Source organism: Cyclopterus lumpus, chromosome 13, assembly GCF_009769545.1.
Source record: "Cyclopterus lumpus isolate fCycLum1 chromosome 13, fCycLum1.pri, whole genome shotgun sequence".
NCBI classification, from domain to species: Eukaryota; Metazoa; Chordata; class Actinopteri; order Perciformes; family Cyclopteridae; genus Cyclopterus; species Cyclopterus lumpus.
Genome location: NC_046978.1, coordinates 14734817 through 14753820, shown reverse-complemented (window position 1 = coordinate 14753820; position 19004 = coordinate 14734817). Strand labels below are relative to the sequence as shown.

Here is a 19004-nt window from a genome sequence, read left to right as displayed (position 1 = left end):
AGGTTTTCACAATACAATACCAACAAATTAAAATAAATGAAACAATAAAAAAGACGCATACTAACTAGATAAAATGCAAAGTGTTGACGAACCACACCTTGAATAATACGAAGCAAGCGCCACAACACATTTATGCTCATACTTTTTCCTGGTATAGTCTGTGATTTGAGTATGTTCTTCCCTTTAATCATGACGCATGTGACTCATATGCCTTTTTTTTTTTTTAAAACACTTTACTGTTTTTTTTTACACTGAAAAAAAACCCAATAACCGCTCAGGTTTACTTTAATTTGAAAGCTTTATACAACCGGAAGCCGTTGTTTCATATTTTCGGCGAGCTTGATGCAGTTCTCTCCGACCATCAGGTTACATTGTAGCGAAACATCTCGGGAGCCGGGGGGGGGAAGAACCGACAGCCAGCGGTCAGACAGTCGTCATTGTGTCCGTAACACAAGTTCTACCATGTCCGCGTATGTGACTCTCTATTGACGGCGTTTCCGTGATGTCCGTTGTCGCGGCAGAGGCGTTTCCGTGGTGGCCGAACTGAAAACTTAAGGAGCAAACTTTGAGCGAGGAGCCTGAGACTTTCTCCAGACTTCCACCACCCCCCGGCCCTCCTCCCCCCTCCCACCCGTTATCATTCAAACTAAGTAACTCCGCAATGGCACACACCGCTTCTGTTTCGACTTGGGCATTTGTTTTTAGTTTTTACTTCGGCGTGTCGAAGTGTTACTTCGCTATACCGCTCAAAATGTACGCAGGAAGATACAATATATCGTCGGCCGTCGATTTGACCCGACGCGTCCCGTTAACGTCTGATGAAAACGGCCTGTCTCTGGCCTCTGATCCGACCGGGACCGTGAACTTTCTGGACATGGTCAACAACCTGCAAGGGGACTATGGAAGAGGCTACTACATAGAAATGTTACTTGGTACTCCTGGTCAAAAGGTAATGATCACAAACACTGTTGCTTTTCGTTGTTTTTGTTTGCCACCTGTATTATTTGCACATGTGTTTTGTTTTTCTTCCATTTTTTATTAAGACTATTTAAGGTTTTTGACCTGCATGAAACCGAGATACCCCTTTCTTTCCCTTTTCTTTTCTTTTCTCTACTTTTCTTTTTGTTTGTTTGTTTATTTGTGTTTACAAAAAGTCGCGTGTTTATATTCAGACACTCTAATATATTCAGACACGCTAATGCACCCCACGCATGGGTGTGGAGTGCATTAACTGCCTCAAGTCTTCCCAGCCTTTGGGTCTGAAGGTAGACTAAAGCCCCACTCACATGCACTCACATGATGCAGCCTGTGAGGACCTCTCTTTCTTACCAAGCAGCTGATGGGGATTATGAGGCTCCAAGGGAGCAAAGAGCAGCTCCACAGTTGTATAAAACAGCACTAGCCCTCCAGGTATATGTTCTACTTATCTTCTTTTGGTTGCACTGAAATAGGCCTGTGAAATGCCAGGTTGTTATGTAAAGTGCCTAATGAGATCATATTAATGATTAAGGGGGTCTAAATGGTCCCGGAAGTGCACTATTAAAAATGCATGACGGCATTAGGGTGTTGTAGGTTTAAAGCTATGCCTTGCCATTGTGTTGTAAGAAGATGTGTTTGAAATGGAGCTTAATCCGAAAGGTGAATTATCTCATCAGTGACTTGACCTGTTGTTCCTGGGCCTCTCAAGTTAAACAGATCAGAGATGTTAAGACTCTTGGGTGGCACAGCTCAGATCCTCAGGCTCACACAGGCTTATCAGTGCTAGCTGCCGTGTCACTGCTCTGTGTCAACCTCTCAGGGTACAGTACTCGCAGTACTCGTAAGAGTAGAGTTTCCACAAAAGTTTACAACCAGTCCACAGATGTACTTTGAAAAATATACTTAATGGTATATGTTGTTTGAGTCGAACGCCCCCTGTTTTAAAAGCTCAAAGGAGGAAACTCTCAGACTATGATTTATTCAAAGAATTGTTGTTACTCCTTTATCATCAAACTGCATAGAGAGCAACTAATACACTGAACTATACACACCCTTTAACCAAGCACAGGTGTGTTTCCTTATCAGGAATCAACAGTCAACCGATAACTAAACGAAAGATTTAGAACATTTATCATTTGACTATTTCATAATTAATAACCAGGAGATAAAATGAATCAAAAGTATTAATCCATGTGGGAGTAAATAATTAATTAAATTTCTTGATCATGACAAAAGTGTATTCGTTGTGTCTCCTCTTCTTACTCAACAACATTATTAACATATTGTATTATTTATCTGCGTTGAGGATGATGGTGCTGACTCTCGACAGTTCTTTTAAGATCCTGTCAGTGTTTTGTCACGAGACGTGTACGAGTCTATAGCTAATAGAAGTTACGTTTTTAGTTATTTATAAACACAAATATAAACTTCCCTATATGAAGGCATCTTTGATTACTGTTTCAAGGAACAGCGTCAGGGGCGCCTCACCTGGTGACTTCTAATGGAGCTTTGCCACATCAGGAATAAGCACAGGTGCAACTATTAAACACTAACAATGGCTCAGTTCCATTAAGTGTCCCAGTAAACAATTCCAGTGAGCCTGCAAACGCAATGCCGGGACCCTGAAACCATGTCAGTTACGCCTGTGTGTTTCCTGCCATGACGTGACAAAAATAAAGCTGTGACAAAGGTCTATTGGGGACCTTGTGTCGGGTGACTTTCTCTCTGCACAGCCCGAGGAAGCTCAAGAAGAAGTGAACATTGATGTGAATGCTTCATGTTTTTACTGATGAAAACATCTGTTGCGGCCTTTATACTCATGTGCCTTGTGTGTATTTATTTTTCCTGCCTGCAGAGCTCAATTCACGTTTTGTTGAGATTGGTTATGCAGTGCCAAAATGTCCCGTAACTCATTACTATTGAGTTATGCTCTCAATATTATTCCAACTAAATGACGATGTGATTACAGGGCTGCGGTGTTAAATTAGGCACTCTTCAAATGAGCCACTAATTGCTGCATCTGTTAGCGTGCGGCACAGCCAGGCTCGGGTGTCGGATGGAGAGCCTCACATCTGCTAATTGGTACAAACAGGTAGCAGATGCACATTGCCGCCATGGAGCCACTGCCAATTAGACAGCGAGCGCTCAACTGCAGGCTGCCGCAGCAGCGGGGGTAAAGCTTCGCCTGAGGCTCAGCAGCCGAGCTAAGGGAGGATAGTGTGACCAGAAAAGATACGTGGTGTGGGGGGATAAGGAAATGCCCCTGCTTCTCTCTCTCCCCCCTCACCACGAGGTTTCAGTGTTTTCCAATCTGGCCTGTTTGGCCGGTTCAGGCCTTGTGTGGGGGTTTTCGATGGCACAGTCACACTGATGGGACCAGAGCCTGTCCAATGAGGAGGAACTGATAAGCCTGACTCCCACGGACGGGCCAACTAGGGCTTCCGGTGCCCGACTGAAACGGTCGATAACACATTCTTGATAATTACCCCCCCTCCCAATTGTTTTATAATGACTTCATGCACAAGTGACCATGACAGAGGGACGTTGGCTAAAATAGCTAAGTTCAAATACTTTTAGTGTCTGAGGAAATAGTGTGGTATAATAATGATCATGCTCCAGTTAGACATGGTTTAGGTGTGATAGGCTCGAGGAACTAAGCTTGAGGAAGTGGATTTCTACACGCAATCGTTATAATTCCTTGTTCCTTCCCTGTCAAACACTTACATATCTAAGATAAACTACTTCCTGATGTTCTGGTCTTTCTAAAATAAGGGGTAGGCGTGTCAAATTACCTCTTCTCCTGCATGCCGAATTAACCCCCTTTCTCATCATATATTTCTATTGACTGTGTCATGTGACATCATTGAAAAGCTAGTGTATAGACCTCTTTGTTGTTGAGTCATCAGGTGGCCATGGGGCATTAGCTTTATGACGCCGTCCCAGTGAGAAATGCTTGCTTGTGAGTGTTAATGTGGCCACTGCTCAGTAGTGGAGGTGACAGAAGTCTGCGGGCTAATTAGTTCCTGCTCGTTGACTTGATGCCTGCAAGACAACATTATCTCAACCGCTGTTCGCTGGTCTGACCACACACACACACACACACACACACACACACACACACACACACACACACACACACACACACACACACACACACACACACACACACACACACACACACACCAGGATGGCCGCATAGGTCATCCATTCATGTCAGTAGCTAGAGGCAGTCATGTTTGTCTCAGGGAGCAATTACATTAGAGATGCATAGTAATTTCTGCAGTTTGTGTGACACTGGAATCTTTATGAATTGGCGATACTGCAGTCAGGGTTTTTTGTTGTTGTACCTTATCCAAGTTAGTATGACATTTCTGATGTATGCCCAGTCCCATAAGGATGTTTACAAATGATCTAATAAAATACAGCAGTAAAGTACACTCTTCCCTTTAGCCTGCAACGAAACACTGACCAAAACGTTGACTGTCTGTGCCGCATCAAAACAAAACACAGTTTGCGTTGCTTTAATTTCCCATTCATAACACATATGTGACAAGAGGCATTCTGTTGATTTTAAAGAATGTCTTTATAAAGTCCAAAATCTCAATCTTTCAAATAGGCCTGAAACCTCGTTCACAGAAATCAAAACAATTCGTTGTCTTACTTTTTTTGTCTTTTTTTTGTCCATATTATAGTCTTCACTATTTCCAGATTAATTTCCTCATCATGTTTGTGTTTTTATTTACTATATTGTTGTTGTTGTTGCTGTTTTCCCTCCACGTCCTCTGCTTTTTCCTCCTCTAATTACTCTTATTTGTACAAACCGAATCTTTAATGTCTTAGTGGCATTTCAAAAGTCTTCTTAAAGTCTTCTCACCAGTGTGTTCTACTGCGTTACAGCTCTTACTTTTGCCCTGTGACTCAGGAGCTCTGAGGCAGGGCGTGGTGGTCATGAAGCAGACATCAGCAATGGTTGTTCCAATAAACTCTCCTTTGTGTATTTCAGGTAAACATCCTGGTGGATACGGGAAGTAGTAACTTCGCCGTGGCTGCAGCTCCACACCAATATATTACTCACTTCTTCGACACTGCGCTGTGAGTAGCGTGGACACTGTGTGAGATATTGAAAAACATGTCATGAATATTCATGTTAGAAATAATGAGAATAGATTGTAAATATAGCGATTATCCGCTCAGGCTGTATTGAATTTGGGTGTGCAAACTTAGGGTTTCAAGTTAATACCTAATTTATAAAAAAGAATGACTCGTTGGTGAAGTTATAAACTGTGTACTTTGCTTAGGCCACTGCTGGTTGACGGAAATGTAGTAATAAAAAATACGTGCATGAATGCATGCAGTGCTTTGGCCCAGACAGTGCAGTAGTGTGTGATGCACATGTAATGGAGGAATGCACTGTGCATGCACAGGGTTGTCATTTTACTGAATTTTTATTTAATGGTCCGCTGCCAAATGATCTGTACATGTGATCCGATACACAAACTCTCGGAAACACCATACCAATATTAATGAATTTCATGATCTCTGCTATGTAATGTATGTCTTGAGATAGCCCCTTTATTACAGTCCTAGACCTGTGTTACCACACATTTAGCTTGCTAACTATTCACACTATGTGCCTTCTTACCCTGTGTTTAGCTCCAGTACCTACCAGTCATCTGGCCAGACTGTGGCTGTCAGGTACACTCAGGGCAACTGGGAAGGTGAACTGGGCACTGACCGTGTCTCCATTCCCAAAGGCCCAAATGGGACTATCACCATCAACATAGCTGCCATCCTGTCATCTGAGGGCTTCTTCCTCCCTGGGGTCAACTGGCAGGGCATCCTGGGACTGGCCTATCCCATGCTGGCAAGGGTGAGAGATAGATGCTCTTAAAGTTCAAATCCTACTTTGAATGTTAGTTCAGTGTTATGCTTTTTAATGCTTTTTAAACTTTTTTTTACACTTTCTCCGAAAAATTGACAAACGATATATCACATATAAAAACAATGCCAAACAAAATAAACATTACATAGTCTCCATATTGGACTCTGTGTTGCATCTCAAAGGCGCTAAATAAAGAGCTTACAGTGCTAACAGCACTAACAGTGCGAACTACAGCAAAAAAAAAAGTTTCCTGAATCGAGACTGTATTGAATGCGGTAGAGAAATGGTACTTGCATGAGTCCACCCTCTTTACTTCTTCCCCCTGGATGACAACCAAGACAGGACATATCCTGTTCCTCTGGTATTCCACCACAAGCTCATTGGTTTAGCTGATATTGAGCTTCAGGTGATTGCAGTTGCACCATGTGATGAAGCTCTTTATCGGCCCTCTGTACTCCTCTGTAATAATGGTCAAGGTGTGGACAGAAATAGATATTAACTGCAACTGGACTGGTTGGAGGAGGCATACAACTGTTAACTGTTATGACTGTTTTTTTTTTCGAGGTCTGAGTTTGTGTCTCGATCATTGAGAAATATATTTGTATATAGAGGTAGGTTTCCCATTCTTTGATGCAAAGAACTAGAATCAGTGCATATTAACAGTAAATGTATCCTATAACTTTTATTTGAACTTAATAAGATGATAGCAAAAAAAAAAACCATCAAGTTAATCAAGCAGTGACTTCCTGCTGTTGTACATGTCTTTCACAGCATCGAACGACTTTGAGATCTTATCTGCGAACAGAAACATTTCATGTTCGTGATTTATTTTCAGCAGCAAGACTGATGCTTTTGCATAATAATAAAACAACTCTGTTGTAACAGATCAGTAAATTACTTGTCATAGTGATTTTTGAAGATTAATTTAATTGGATAAAAACTACATATGATTATCTGGCCTCCTCATTAGACATACAAGAAGCACATTCTCTGAGTCTGAGACTGTGGGCCTCCCCTCAGATGAAAAAAAACTACCCCCAGAAGCACTGTATCTCTGAACCATCTCTTTAACCACAATCTAGGCTCTTCTATGTGATCCTCGTTTGATAACCAAAGTAATATTTGTTCACTCCTATTCACTGAGCCTCCACAGAAACTGTTGGGAGCCTTCCTCGGGAGGCCCGCCTTTCACTTTCATACTGCCATACAGTATGTGTGAAGTTTAACACAGGCACAGAACCAAGGCGCTTCGCCCCATCGTCTGCTTTCTTTAATGCTATAATATAGTGTTGATGGGACGGGGGTGACATTAATGGTATCCTTTCATTCTGTGCCCACCGTTGGTATTACATGCCAGTGATTGAGGGGCAGATAGGCTCACACTGACCACTTTGTGCTGCTGCCATCTCCTGAGTGTTCACGTTCAACGTGCTTGAGGGCTGTTTGTCATGCGTGACATCAGAAGAAGACGGAAGAAAGAGAACATCCTTTAGTCAAGGGGCACACACGCCCCTGTCTCATTCACAAGTCCTCGCACGCATTCTTACGGATACACTCGTACACCAAAGTATTGTGTTCAATCACAGCCTGACCAAAGGGTTATGGTCATGTCCTTTTTTATTTGTGATCCTTTTAAGTAGCAGTTATAGTAGCATACCTATCCTTGTACATTTTTGTTAAACGTCTTTGCTGTTATTTCTTTTTCCCCATGTAATCGTGTTTGGATGTCCCAAAAAAGAAAGTATTTCTTTATTTCACAATAAAAAAACTTTCATTCTTTTGTTTTTTAACTTTAATAATTTATTTTGCTAGCCGTCCATACTTAATGCACAGTACATGTAAGTCTGTCTGTATACTCTTGTGTTGATGATTACACATCTCCTGTCTCTCAATTAGCCTGACTCGTCTGTGGAGCCCTTCTTCAACTCTTTGGTGCAACAGCTGGGAATTCCCGACATCTTTTCCCTCCAGATGTGTGGTGCTGGCACTTCAGCCAGCAGCACAGTGGACCCCCTTGTCGGCAGCCTTGTGAGTAGTCGGGAGGGGCCGAGAGTGATCAAAGACACCTTTTAATCTCTGCAGTCTTCTGACCTTTTTTTTAATTAAATAACACGCCTCTAAATGGGTGTTTTTGTAATACAGTTAGTGTCTCATGAGTGCATCGGACATAATAGCTGATATCCTCCTCGTCAATGTGGTTTCTCCACTGGAGGTCCAGTCTAGTTGGAGTGGAGCTAATTAAGCTAAAATAGCATCCTGCTGAGAGCAGGTCTGTTGCTGTTATACAAACGGCCTCGGTGCCTCGCTCACTGCATCTCCATCATGTGACCTACTAATGCAAACTGTGTGTGTGTGTGTGTGTGTGTGTGTGTGTGTGTGTGTGTGTGTGTGTGTGTGTGTGTGTGTGTGTGTGTGTGTGTGTGTGTGTGTGTGTGTGTGTGTGTGTGTGTGTGTGTGTGTGTGTGTGTGTGTGTGTGTGTGTGTGTGTGTGTGTGTGTGTGTGTGTGTGTGTGTGTGTGTGTGTGTGTGTGTGTGTGTGTGTGTGTGTGTGTGTGTGTGTGTGTGTGGCCAAATTGTGGAGGCATCACTGTGTTGTTGTTGTTATGACCCATACATGATTGAAGAAGTATTTATTTTCCTTCCTTAGATCATGGGAGGGGCTGAACCAACTCTGTATCGGGGGTCAGTGTGGTACACTCCTATAGTAGAGGAATGGTACTACCAAGTGGAGGTTTTGAAGCTGGAGGTCGGCAACCAGAATCTGGAACTGGACTGCAGAGAGGTATACACAAAACTATGTCTTACATTTGAAGCAGAAAAGCAATAAGTTGATAACCTACTTTTTTTTTTTAATCGGAAATTCTGAGCTGATTGTATCAAGGTCACAGCAAGGAAATGAAACTTGATTTGAGTCGCAGTACTGCAGGGGAATATACTCAAGAGCGTCCTCGTTTTACATTCTTTGGTTTTGCTCAAGGTCCTCCTTAGAAGCCTGTTGACTACTGCACGTCACTCTTTCTCCCTTTCTTTCAGTATAACATGGATAAAGCTATAGTTGACAGTGGGACCACGCTGCTGCGTCTTCCTGTCAACGTCTTCAATGCGGTGGTAGAAGCCATCACGCGCAGCTCTCTGGTAAGCTGCCGTCTCTCCGCAGACGGTGATGAAACATGTTGTCAGAGCGATGCAGGGGAGGATAGCACACACTCACCGCTCAAGGACATTGTGGCTTTGAGAGGAATGATCGGGAGCTTTTCTGCTATAAAAATATGCTTTTTGTTTTTCTTTCCTCGTTCTACATTTTTTCTACATCAACAGTACTCAAGGTTCATTTGAACCTGGAAGCAACATTTTCAATTAATGAACCCACATCCTTGCAGATTAATCCAGAGTGGGACAATGAGAGAGACACAAAAAAATGTTTTGGTGCTGTACTGACCTTCTGATTCTGAGCGTTCGTCTCCCTTTGTCTATTTCTCTTTGTTTGTCTTTGGTTCAGATACAGACCTTTTCTTCTGGGTTCTGGGATGGCAGCAAGCTTGCATGCTGGATGAAGGGAGAGACCCCCTGGAGGTTTTTTCCCAAGCTGTCCATCTACCTAAGGGCCACAAACACCAGCCAGTCCTTCCGCATAACCATCCTGCCTCAGGTACCTGGATAAACATAAACCAGAAAACAAGTAATCGCTTCTAAAGAGACACAAGCGCTCATTGGTCCTCTTTAATCTCTTAATGTGTCTGTCACGTCGCAGATGTACATTCAGCCAATCACAGACGTGGACGGCACGTTGGAATGCTTCCGTTTTGGATTGTCTTCGTCGGCTACCGGCCTGGTGATCGGCGCTACTGTGATGGAAGGCTTCTACGTGGTGTTCGACCGAGCCCAGCGGAGACTGGGCTTTGCACTCAGCAGCTGTGCAGGTGAGGGTACAAACACGACTTTGACTAAGACGGAAAAATGTGTCCAACGTATCACAGTCAACAAATGGGTTCAGGTTGTCATCCCGATATTTATATTTTTGTCAGCCTAATGATAAAATGTGTTTGGCCCATCTCAGCATGCTATTTGTAGTGTATGCTTGTGTAAGGAAGTGCCAAACTCAATTATTCTCAGCAGTAGAGACGGAAGTTTGTACAAACACGGCTGTGTTCATACTCCGTTATCAACATATGCTCTAAAATCACCAAAACACTTGATATCATATTGACTGTCAAGTGTTAGTGTCAGCAACCACTCACACATACCTACATGCTATATATCTATAGAAAATGTTGCTTATGATAGTGCTTCAAGACATTTCACTTTTAACAAAGATGAAAAACCATAGTCTGAAACGTGCCTTTTATTAACTTATGGAAAAGCAAACGGTAACGTATGATGTATTCTTTCACATTCGGTGCTGGTTCACTGACCAAAACCCAGAGAATATCCTGGTCACCATGACCTAAACAGCAACGTTTACAACTTTTAACAGGACCACTTCCTTGTATTTCTGTGCAAATATGAAGCAGGGCTTCCAACTCTCATCTTAAAGTACAAAGATCATATTGTTCCATATTTGGCAAACAGCTCTAGCCAATGTCGGCTGAAGCTTAAGGATGGAGGCTTGTGACAGTAGGGTAGACAAAGAGCTAGTCTCATCATTTTCTATTGATGACTTGCTCATGTATTAAAGAATGAACCTCGAAATACTTTAATGATGCTGCCAGTCTAAGACAATTGTTGCTGTTTTAAGAGGACGACACAAGTAAATGTCATCTATAAGCTCATACGTATAGTTTTTATTCAGCAGTGGTTAAACACTTTAGTTCTAAAAAAGTATATGTATGAAGATGTTTGAGATGCATTTATTTTAACATATTTAAGTGAGTGCTTTTTAAGGGTCAAGCGGTGCATTTAGTTTTTTTTTAGCTGGTACATCAATATTAATGTAAGTTTTCCAGCACATTTATACTTAACTTTTAACTTGCCAGTCAGACGTGAGACATGCAACGATCTGTCTTCTATCTCTCCGCAGTGAGCGACGGAGAGGCTCTTTCAGAGATCGCAGGGCCGTTCTCAGCAGCAGACGTGGCGGCCAACTGCTCCGGCGGGCCGCCGAAGGAGCCTCTGATGTGGGTGATCTCCTACGCCCTGATGGCGGTCTGCGTGATGGTCCTCATCATCCTGTTGCTCCTGCTGGTCCTGCCGTGCCGCAGAAACCGCGCCGGGGAGATCACCGACGAGTCCTCTCTGGTCCGCCACCGCATCAAGTGACTGAGGGGAGACGGGTGGGCGGACGGGGCGAACAGCCAGCAGAACCCATCCACAGCGCCGCTGAGAGGGGTGACAGTGACACGCGCCTCCGAATGTCTGACTGATTCTAGTCTGCAATCAACGGCCTGGCCCGTGGAGATAGACACAGACAGATCAACCACCTCTTGACAGGAGAATCCACCCCAAAAACTCTTCCTCAAAACGTCTGGCGGTGACGAATTTATGGTTCCAAATTCTTGTTTGACGGTGACTATTGCTTATTCTCCATCATGTCATGTGTGACACAGGGACATTCAGCTTGGTGGTAGAAGGAGAAGCGATGCGATTTCTCCACTGACTGTAGGAAGTCAGTAATGTGATGTCGCTACAGAGCAGTTTTTAGTAATGGGTATGAATTACTTTTTCTCGACTATTAGTATTGCTCTACCCGAAACTACAGATACAGACAGAGGGGTGAACCAAAGTATAAAACACTTTCATCTCCAGACGCACACTAAACGGCACACTGACGTATGACAGTATCACAATAGCTAAGGGTGGAATTCTCCTTATTGACGATAAGGACAGCAGGTGGGGAGGAGGCGCTCAACAACCATCGGCGCATTCTTTAACAATATAAACGCTACTGATTTCCTTTCCAGGCAAACTGTATTATTCATGTCTAGATGGGACCTCTGAAGATTTCCCTTTCCAGTCCAATCCGTGAAGGAATGTTTCTTGTGCCTTGTTCTAGTTTGACGTTTACCTCCAGTCCTCTACGAAGTGAAATCGATGCCTGTGTATGTTGAAGTTCTGGGGAAAAGCTGCTCAAACAATCACTGATGATAGGAAGAGGTTACGCGCGTTTACAGTGCCGGAGTGCCTTTTTAAGCTCAGCTCACTGCGAATACAAAAACAAAAAAAATATATATATATATATATATATATATATATAGTATCATCAGTTTGAGACTTACTCTGCTGAAATGCACTTTGTTTCTTAAGTCAATCAATATTTCACAATCTGTTATGCAATTTGTTGTAATAATGTAATCTTACTAATTTTATATATATATATATATATATATATATATATATATATATATGTCCCAAGTTTATATTTAATTATCTTTGAATGTGATTATTCCAAATGTTTGCTTTTTAGACACTAGATATTCAAGGGTACATATTTATAAGGCATATTTTATACAAACACTAAATCACATGTTCATTCTGGGTACCTGTGGAGTCGGCTTGCTTGAAAAGCTGAACAACTTGTTGGCAACAAAGTTGTCAAGCGTTGTGTTACGGAGTATATCAGTGTTAAAGCTGCACAAATGTGTCACTGTCTGCCTCAACGTAGAATTGACCATTTGAATCTTTGAAGTGTATTTTCTTTCTGTGCCAAAATCGTACTTTGGACCAAATCAAAGATGTAAATCTTTTTTAAATAAAGAAAGGGTGTGTTTTTGTGAAAATGATCCAGCTGCATGTGATTTGTGCTTGACCTTTGGTTTTATGTCGAGATATGACCGGCTTAAATATCACTATTAATTAAATGAAACACTTCAACCATATTTACAAAGAATATAATAAGACTTCAACTACAAATGTATTATAATAAACACAAACTGTTATGAGACAATAAGAAAACATTGTTCATTGGAGCTTCTTATGTGAATTTGAGCATCAACAGTAAATTTAAATTATGAAAACACAGAACGGTAATATGTAGAAAATACATTATGTAACTGATACAGATATTGATACAAAACTTTAACACAAACATCTCAGTTAATCTTTGGTCTTGTCATCCTCAGTCATCTTGATGCTTCTGTAAAGAAAATCAAAATGTAACACTTTTTTTTTTCTTCTCATAATTGTGGGTTTTTACAGCCCTAATTGAAATGAATTGCTCTCTGCAATAATACAACTCGTGTAGGTTTTATCACTGTCCTCCAGCATGAGTCGAGCAGTATTACTCCAAACAAATAAACCTTCTTATTGCATCCGGTCTTCCAAGCAGATTATATAAAATACTACAAATGATCTGTACACGGAAATCCTCTGCATCTATTAGAATCTGATTTTGTTTAACTGCCTTTACAAGTCCAATCTTTCACTGTTTTTACCCTCATTTGGTTGTAGATCCAGTCCAGAAAATAGGTGACGTTGCCATAAACAGCTGGTTTGCTCTGCTCAGGGCAGTGTTCCCCCCAAATGCCGTCCCCTACGAGCCACCACACTCCATCCTTCAGGGACACCAGAGGGCCGCCGCTGTTTGTCTGAGAAACAGAACGGATTGATATTTCTATGAACTACACACTCTGGAAGATCCATGTAACGCTTATCAAGAATCCCACATTCAAGATCAAGAGCATTACAATTATCTCAACGTCTCTTTTGGTGAAATTTAAACACAATAAATGCTTTTCATGCAGTCTCATTTAAGGTCCTTCAAGGGAACGCCAAGGTCCACAAATAAAACATGATATCATGGTCAGCTGCCACCTCAGGGATCTAACTTTACATTCATTGTTGACTCGACTGTATGAGTGGTTTGTTATAAGTCAAAGCTTTTTACCACGTACAGAACATAATGCAGGTCTTGTTGGACTAGGCCTCAAAGCAAGTTACATAAGAGCATGAAAATGCATCTTTAAAGTCAAGGAACTGCTCAATTTGCACCAGAAGATATCTCATCATAACGAGTGTTTGCTGCTGCTTGGGTGCACTCTCATCGTTCTAACCAGGGTTACATCTCTATTTAAAGAATGTATTTGCAACTAATATGTAGAACTATTAACCCTGGGGGCAGCCACACTGCAACTGTCTGGTACTTACGACAAAACAAAACAAATTGTGAGATTTTAATGCGTATCATTGTCTCATTATTTAAAGAAATTAAACATTTTATTCATGTCGCGTTTCTGCGTGTGTGGCTTGTCTTACATGGCACACGTTGGCTACTGCCTCCGTCTCTCTGGCGCATAACATGTCCTGTGATATCCTGCCATCGTGAGCGATGGAGCTGTTGCAGTATGTGGCATTTAGGAGAGAGACCTGAGCCTCCATCAGGTGTACAGGGCCAGAGTCTGTCAAAAATACAAGAATGCACTTTGACCTTCATTCAATGTGATTTAAAGTATTTGTTCATATATGTATATACATTGTATGTAAAAATAAAAAAGAGACATATTTTAAGATTAGATGAGACTTTAAAAATTCATTCAAACTATCTTTGTCTTTACACGCTGTGACATTAAAGCGATGTACTGTACACAAAATGCATCAATATGCACAATCCAATAATATAATATATTCTGGAATGGACCATCACGCAGAATGAGCTTGTTTACTTTTGGTACTTTCAGTATATTTGAATGCTTAAAAAATTCAGAATGCAGTCCTTGTCACAGAGTATTTATACAATGTAGTGTTGTAACTTTTACTGAAGTATAATGTCAGAGTACTACTTCCATAAATGTGAATCACTATCATTGAGCACAGAGTGACACATTTTCAGTCTCTGGTGCCATCCAGTGGTCGACGATGCAACAGACATTATCTTTACACACTTCTAAAGTCAAAATATGACTTTGGTAAATTGGTTTAAATTTCGAATATCTTTAAAATGTCTTGAATCACAAGACATAACCACGTGTGACCATAACAGTCTCACCTCCATTTACACGACTGAATCGTGTTATCCATCCCTTCTGAGGAGCAGCGATGCTTACGCCAACATTCGGGAGGCACACAGGTCGGATATTACTGGAGGCTACCGAAGGAAAGAATATGTCTGTCATCATTTATCAGCTGTTTTGCAAAAAGAAAATGTATTGGGTTCACAGAGCTAAAACTAATGCAGTCTAATTCAGCAGTCCTGCAATAAATCCTCCCTTCATGAAGGTTAAAATGTTCACTTCTTTGTTGAAACTGGCTAGGTGTACCTAATAAACTGGCAGCTGAGGCTGTATAAGAAATATACGATGAGTATTATCTTGTTATTACACTAACTAGAATAACTGACCACACAAAGACAACCCTGTGTTGTTATTGTAGGTCGAAGTTCAATAAACTTATCATTCATCGTTTATTCCTTTTTAATCGTTGTGTATGTAAATGTGCCTTTAAACACCTGAGATGGCCAGAGGTTTAGAGAGCCTCATAAGAGCAATGTCATTCCTGCGAGTGACCCAGTTAAAGCCTTCGTGGGCTTTCACGCGGCTCACAGAGTATGCCGGGTTCAGAGTGCCGAGTGGATCCACGATGCCGGCGTACACGGCCCAGTCTTCAGGGCTGGAGGCCCTGCAGGGGACACACAGCAGAGAGTAGAGTCGAGCCGGATCGGGCCACTCATGCTGATTAAAGGAAGTGTGATGAAAAAAGGCCTCACCTGGCCACACAGTGTGCTGCAGTGACGATCCAGTAGGGGGAGATGACGGCTCCTCTACAGCGGTGGGAGCCCGCAACCTGCAGGCTGACCTGCCACGGCCAGGCCCCTGGAGAGGCCAGCTGGCCCCCAGAGGCCCTGCTGGAGTTCACCCCACTCCCACAATCTGAGGGCAAAACTGCTGTTAGAGAGGCGTCGTTGCACTGCGACCGTGAGCCGAAAGTGAAAAAATCGTATAATTAATTAATTATATTCTTGTTATGTGTACAATGGTGTGGCCTTTTTGAATTGGACAACAGACTTGTATCGATACATGCATTTAAAATGTAAACAAATAACAGTAGCTTAAATGAAGATCATTATTTTAAACCTTGAAACAGCTGAAGACATCTTAGGTATATAATATGAAAATCCCAAACCTTTAACGGCAGCAAATAATCAACTCAAATGCAGAACCAGTACCACCCACTCCTTTCACTTCATAGCAATAACATACCAGTACAACGCAAAGTCACCGCACTGTTGTTGGGACAGGTGTTGCTACAGATGGCAAAAAGAACAGACATTTGAGGTCCATGTTGATTCAGCATGAACACATTTTACACTGGTTCCTCTCCACCAGTTCACTCACCTGAGCACCAGCTGTTGCAGGATGGATGCCTCAGGGTTGAAGGCAGACTTAGCTATCAAGTACCCATCATCTGAATCAGTCTGCCGTTGGCCTGATTTAAAATATGTGCCGCTGTCAAACCACACAACGGAAAATATTTTAAAAAACACACAAATCCTTCACATGTCAGACTGGAGTGAAGAAAAGACTGAAGGAGCGTCTCACCGGCTGAAGCCGACCTGCTGGCAGCTCGCTCTCCCCTGCTGGTCGGTCCAGCCGTGAGAACAAACAGTCCTCCAGTTCTTATTCTGAGTCGAGTAGATCTGGAGCAGGAAGCTGGAGCCATGCAGCCTCACTGAGCACAAACAGTGAGGCCGTTACTCAGGTAACACAACAGATAACTGGTCATTAACCACAATGTTCTCTTTGGAGTCTGGAGTAGAGTTGGAGAAGTTTGATGCTTTAAAAAATGTCTCTTAAAGTTCCCATATGACACCTTTTATAAAAGTACCAATGATGGCCTCCAATTTAAATGATGTGGCACTACAGGACACTGTGTTAATGGGATGTTAAAAGTGACAGGCACAGCTCTTAGATGTCATCTTTAATCTAAGCCTGTATCACGGTGTTCCTTTTAGCTGTAAAAGATGTGTAGCTTGGTTTTCTAAATATGAAGGCGAGTGAACAGATTTCCAGGTGTTTTTCTGCACTTGGGTCCCCTGGACGAGCTCGTTTACCACAGTCAGCTTCATCCTGGCCTGAACGACAGTCTTTGGCCCCGTCACACCACTGGGACTCCCACACACAGCTCCCGTCGCCACACGGGGCACAGGACGAGGAGTCTGAGGCGACGACAGACAAGAATCGACTCACAGACAGTCTGTAACGGCATAAGAGCAAGTACGGTGGCCCGCGGGAGATAAAACCTGCACTCACAGTAATAAATGAGGAGGACTCCCACCACCAGCAGGAGGAGCAGCAGGCAGATCACAGCAGCCACCGTGAACTTCACACACCTCTGTTTTACACCTGACAGGACCACGCACACGCACACACAAACACACGCACACACACACAGTTATAGTTGGATAATGAGAACATATTATTGTATCCTATAAAAGACAATGGCTGTCCTCAAAATGACAATAATGAGTTATCAGTTGATCCCATGTATTTCTGTATCACTAACATACGTTTGGACAGTTTATTTACATTTTTGGACATTTGGTACAAACTGTAAACATTCAAATTAAAAAAATATCATACATTGTATTTTGGTTGCAAAACAACATTTCAAATTCTGCACAGTGATCCTATTTGAGAATCACTTGACCAGTGTTGAACAGGAGACCGGCCTACTTCTCTGTTTGGAGTGGTTGATTTCAGGTGGAGGTTTCGTAGCCACATGATGAACATACTGAGGCTTCACATCCGATCGGCTGAGTGGAGGAAGTTTCTGCTCCCCGTCGTCTCGGATGAAACAAGGACCTGAGTCCAGGTACTGTCAGTAAAGCACACGTGATGAAACAAGGACCTGAGTCCAGGTACTGTCAGGACCTGAGTCCAGGTACTGTCAGTAAAGCACAAGGGATGAAACAAGGACCTGAGTCCAGGTACTGTCAGGACCTGAGTCCAGGTACTGTCAGTAAAGCATAAGGGATGAAACAAGGACCTGAGTCCAGGTACTGTCAGGACCTGAGTCCAGGTACTGTCAGGACCTGAGTCCAGGTACTGTCAGTAAAGCACACGTGATGAGACAAGGACCTGAGTCCAGGTACTGTCAGTAAAGCACACGTGATGAGACAAGGACCTGAGTCCAGGTACTGTCAGTAAAGCATAAGGGATGAAACAAGGACCTGAGTCCAGGTACTGTCAGTAAAGCATAAGGGATGAAACAAGGACCTGAGTCCAGGTACTGTCAGTAAAGCATAAGGGATGAAACAAGGACCTGAGTCCAGGTACTCTCAGTAAAGCACACGTGATGAAACAAGGACCTGAGTCCAGGTACTGTCAGGACCTGAGTCCAGGTACTGTCAGTAAAGTACACGTGATGAGACAAGGACCTGAGTCCAGGTACTGTCAGGACCTGAGTCCAGGTACTGTCAGTAAAGCATAAGGGATGAAACAAGGACCTGAGTCCAGGTACTGTCAGTAAAGCATAAGGGATGAAACAAGGACCTGAGTCCAGGTACTGTCAGTAAAGCATAAGGGATGAAACAAGGACCTGAGTCCAGGTACTGTCAGTAAAGCATAAGGGATGAAACAAGGACCTGAGTCCAGGTACTGTCAGGACCTGAGTCCAGGTACTGTCAGTAAAGCACACGTGATGAGACAAGGACCTTAGTCCAAACAAACTCATTTTATTTACTCACATTTATAAACTTATATTTTCATTACTGGCATTATTATAATATGAAATGGACTTAATCTACTTCAAACTGATGCATATAAAATGAAAACTTACCAGGTTCGTGGCCATTCTGTCGAACCAAAATATTTCAATCATCAAACTTGCATGTAATTAATCTGGCCAATATCAGTGTCCAGTCCGAGAGTTATTGGAGGTTCCTCACAGCACTGCTCTCTGATCCAATATCTCCTCTGTGAGTTCTCACATCAGTGATGAAACAAAGCGCTTGTATGACCGTGCGAGTGGCCACACCCCGCTCTTCACTGGCATCGGTTTAAAAGCCCCCCCCCCCGAGCACACAACAGGCACAATAAGGACGGCTGCCTCGTCTAAACACCCCACAAGTGTTTCCTGCTGAGCTGTCAGCTTGCTGAGCGAGTGCCAATGGAAAGGTACTCCATGAACTGTATACAGGCAAACACATTAGGCCTCAGTACCCGAGTCAATGATTGACAGGAAATGCCGTTATATCTGTAAATAAACTTGTGATTAA

At 42.6% G+C, this 19004-nt stretch overlaps 2 protein-coding genes across 2 annotated transcripts; one reads left to right on the top strand and one right to left on the bottom strand.

Annotated features, from left to right (window-relative positions):
- Positions 1-346: 346 nt before the first annotated feature.
- Positions 347-12020, top strand: bace2 (beta-secretase 2). Its single transcript, XM_034549132.1, has 9 exons — positions 347-949; positions 4982-5070; positions 5632-5848; positions 7757-7888; positions 8508-8642; positions 8894-8995; positions 9360-9509; positions 9612-9780; positions 10878-12020. Exons 1-9 carry the CDS (start codon positions 662-664, stop codon positions 11114-11116), a joined length of 1521 nt encoding a protein of 506 aa, XP_034405023.1. The 5' UTR covers positions 347-661; the 3' UTR covers positions 11117-12020.
- A 1168-nt stretch (positions 12021-13188) lies between these two features.
- On the bottom strand, positions 13189-18655 carry LOC117741810 (transmembrane protease serine 2-like). Its single transcript, XM_034549037.1, has 12 exons — positions 18566-18655; positions 17461-17602; positions 17038-17130; positions 16839-16943; positions 16327-16456; positions 16123-16233; positions 15988-16031; positions 15495-15657; positions 15237-15406; positions 14778-14876; positions 14048-14190; positions 13189-13380 (listed from the first exon to the last, which is right to left on the bottom strand). The coding sequence occupies exons 1-12, from the start codon at positions 18605-18607 to the stop codon at positions 13189-13191; spliced, it is 1434 nt and encodes a 477-aa protein (XP_034404928.1). The 5' UTR covers positions 18608-18655.
- Positions 18656-19004: the final 349 nt, after the last annotated feature.

Bases quoted from the DNA above. Each gene is read 5' to 3' on its own strand.
- bace2 (XM_034549132.1), top strand. From the start codon at position 662: ATGGCACACACCGCTTCTGTTTCGACTTGGGCATTTGTTTTTAGTTTT. The intron at 8,643-8,893 runs GTATACACAAAA...CCTTTCTTTCAG, and splicing joins TGGAACTGGACTGCAGAGAG to TATAACATGGATAAAGCTAT. The intron at 8,996-9,359 runs GTAAGCTGCCGT...TCTTTGGTTCAG, and splicing joins CCATCACGCGCAGCTCTCTG to ATACAGACCTTTTCTTCTGG.
- LOC117741810 (XM_034549037.1), bottom strand. From the start codon at position 18,607: ATGATTGAAATATTTTGGTTCGACAGAATGGCCACGAACCTG. The intron at 17,603-18,565 runs GTAAGTTTTCAT...CTTTACTGACAG, and splicing joins ACAGAATGGCCACGAACCTG to TACCTGGACTCAGGTCCTTG. The intron at 15,407-15,494 runs GTGAGGCCTTTT...TGTCCCCTGCAG, and splicing joins GCAGCACACTGTGTGGCCAG to GGCCTCCAGCCCTGAAGACT.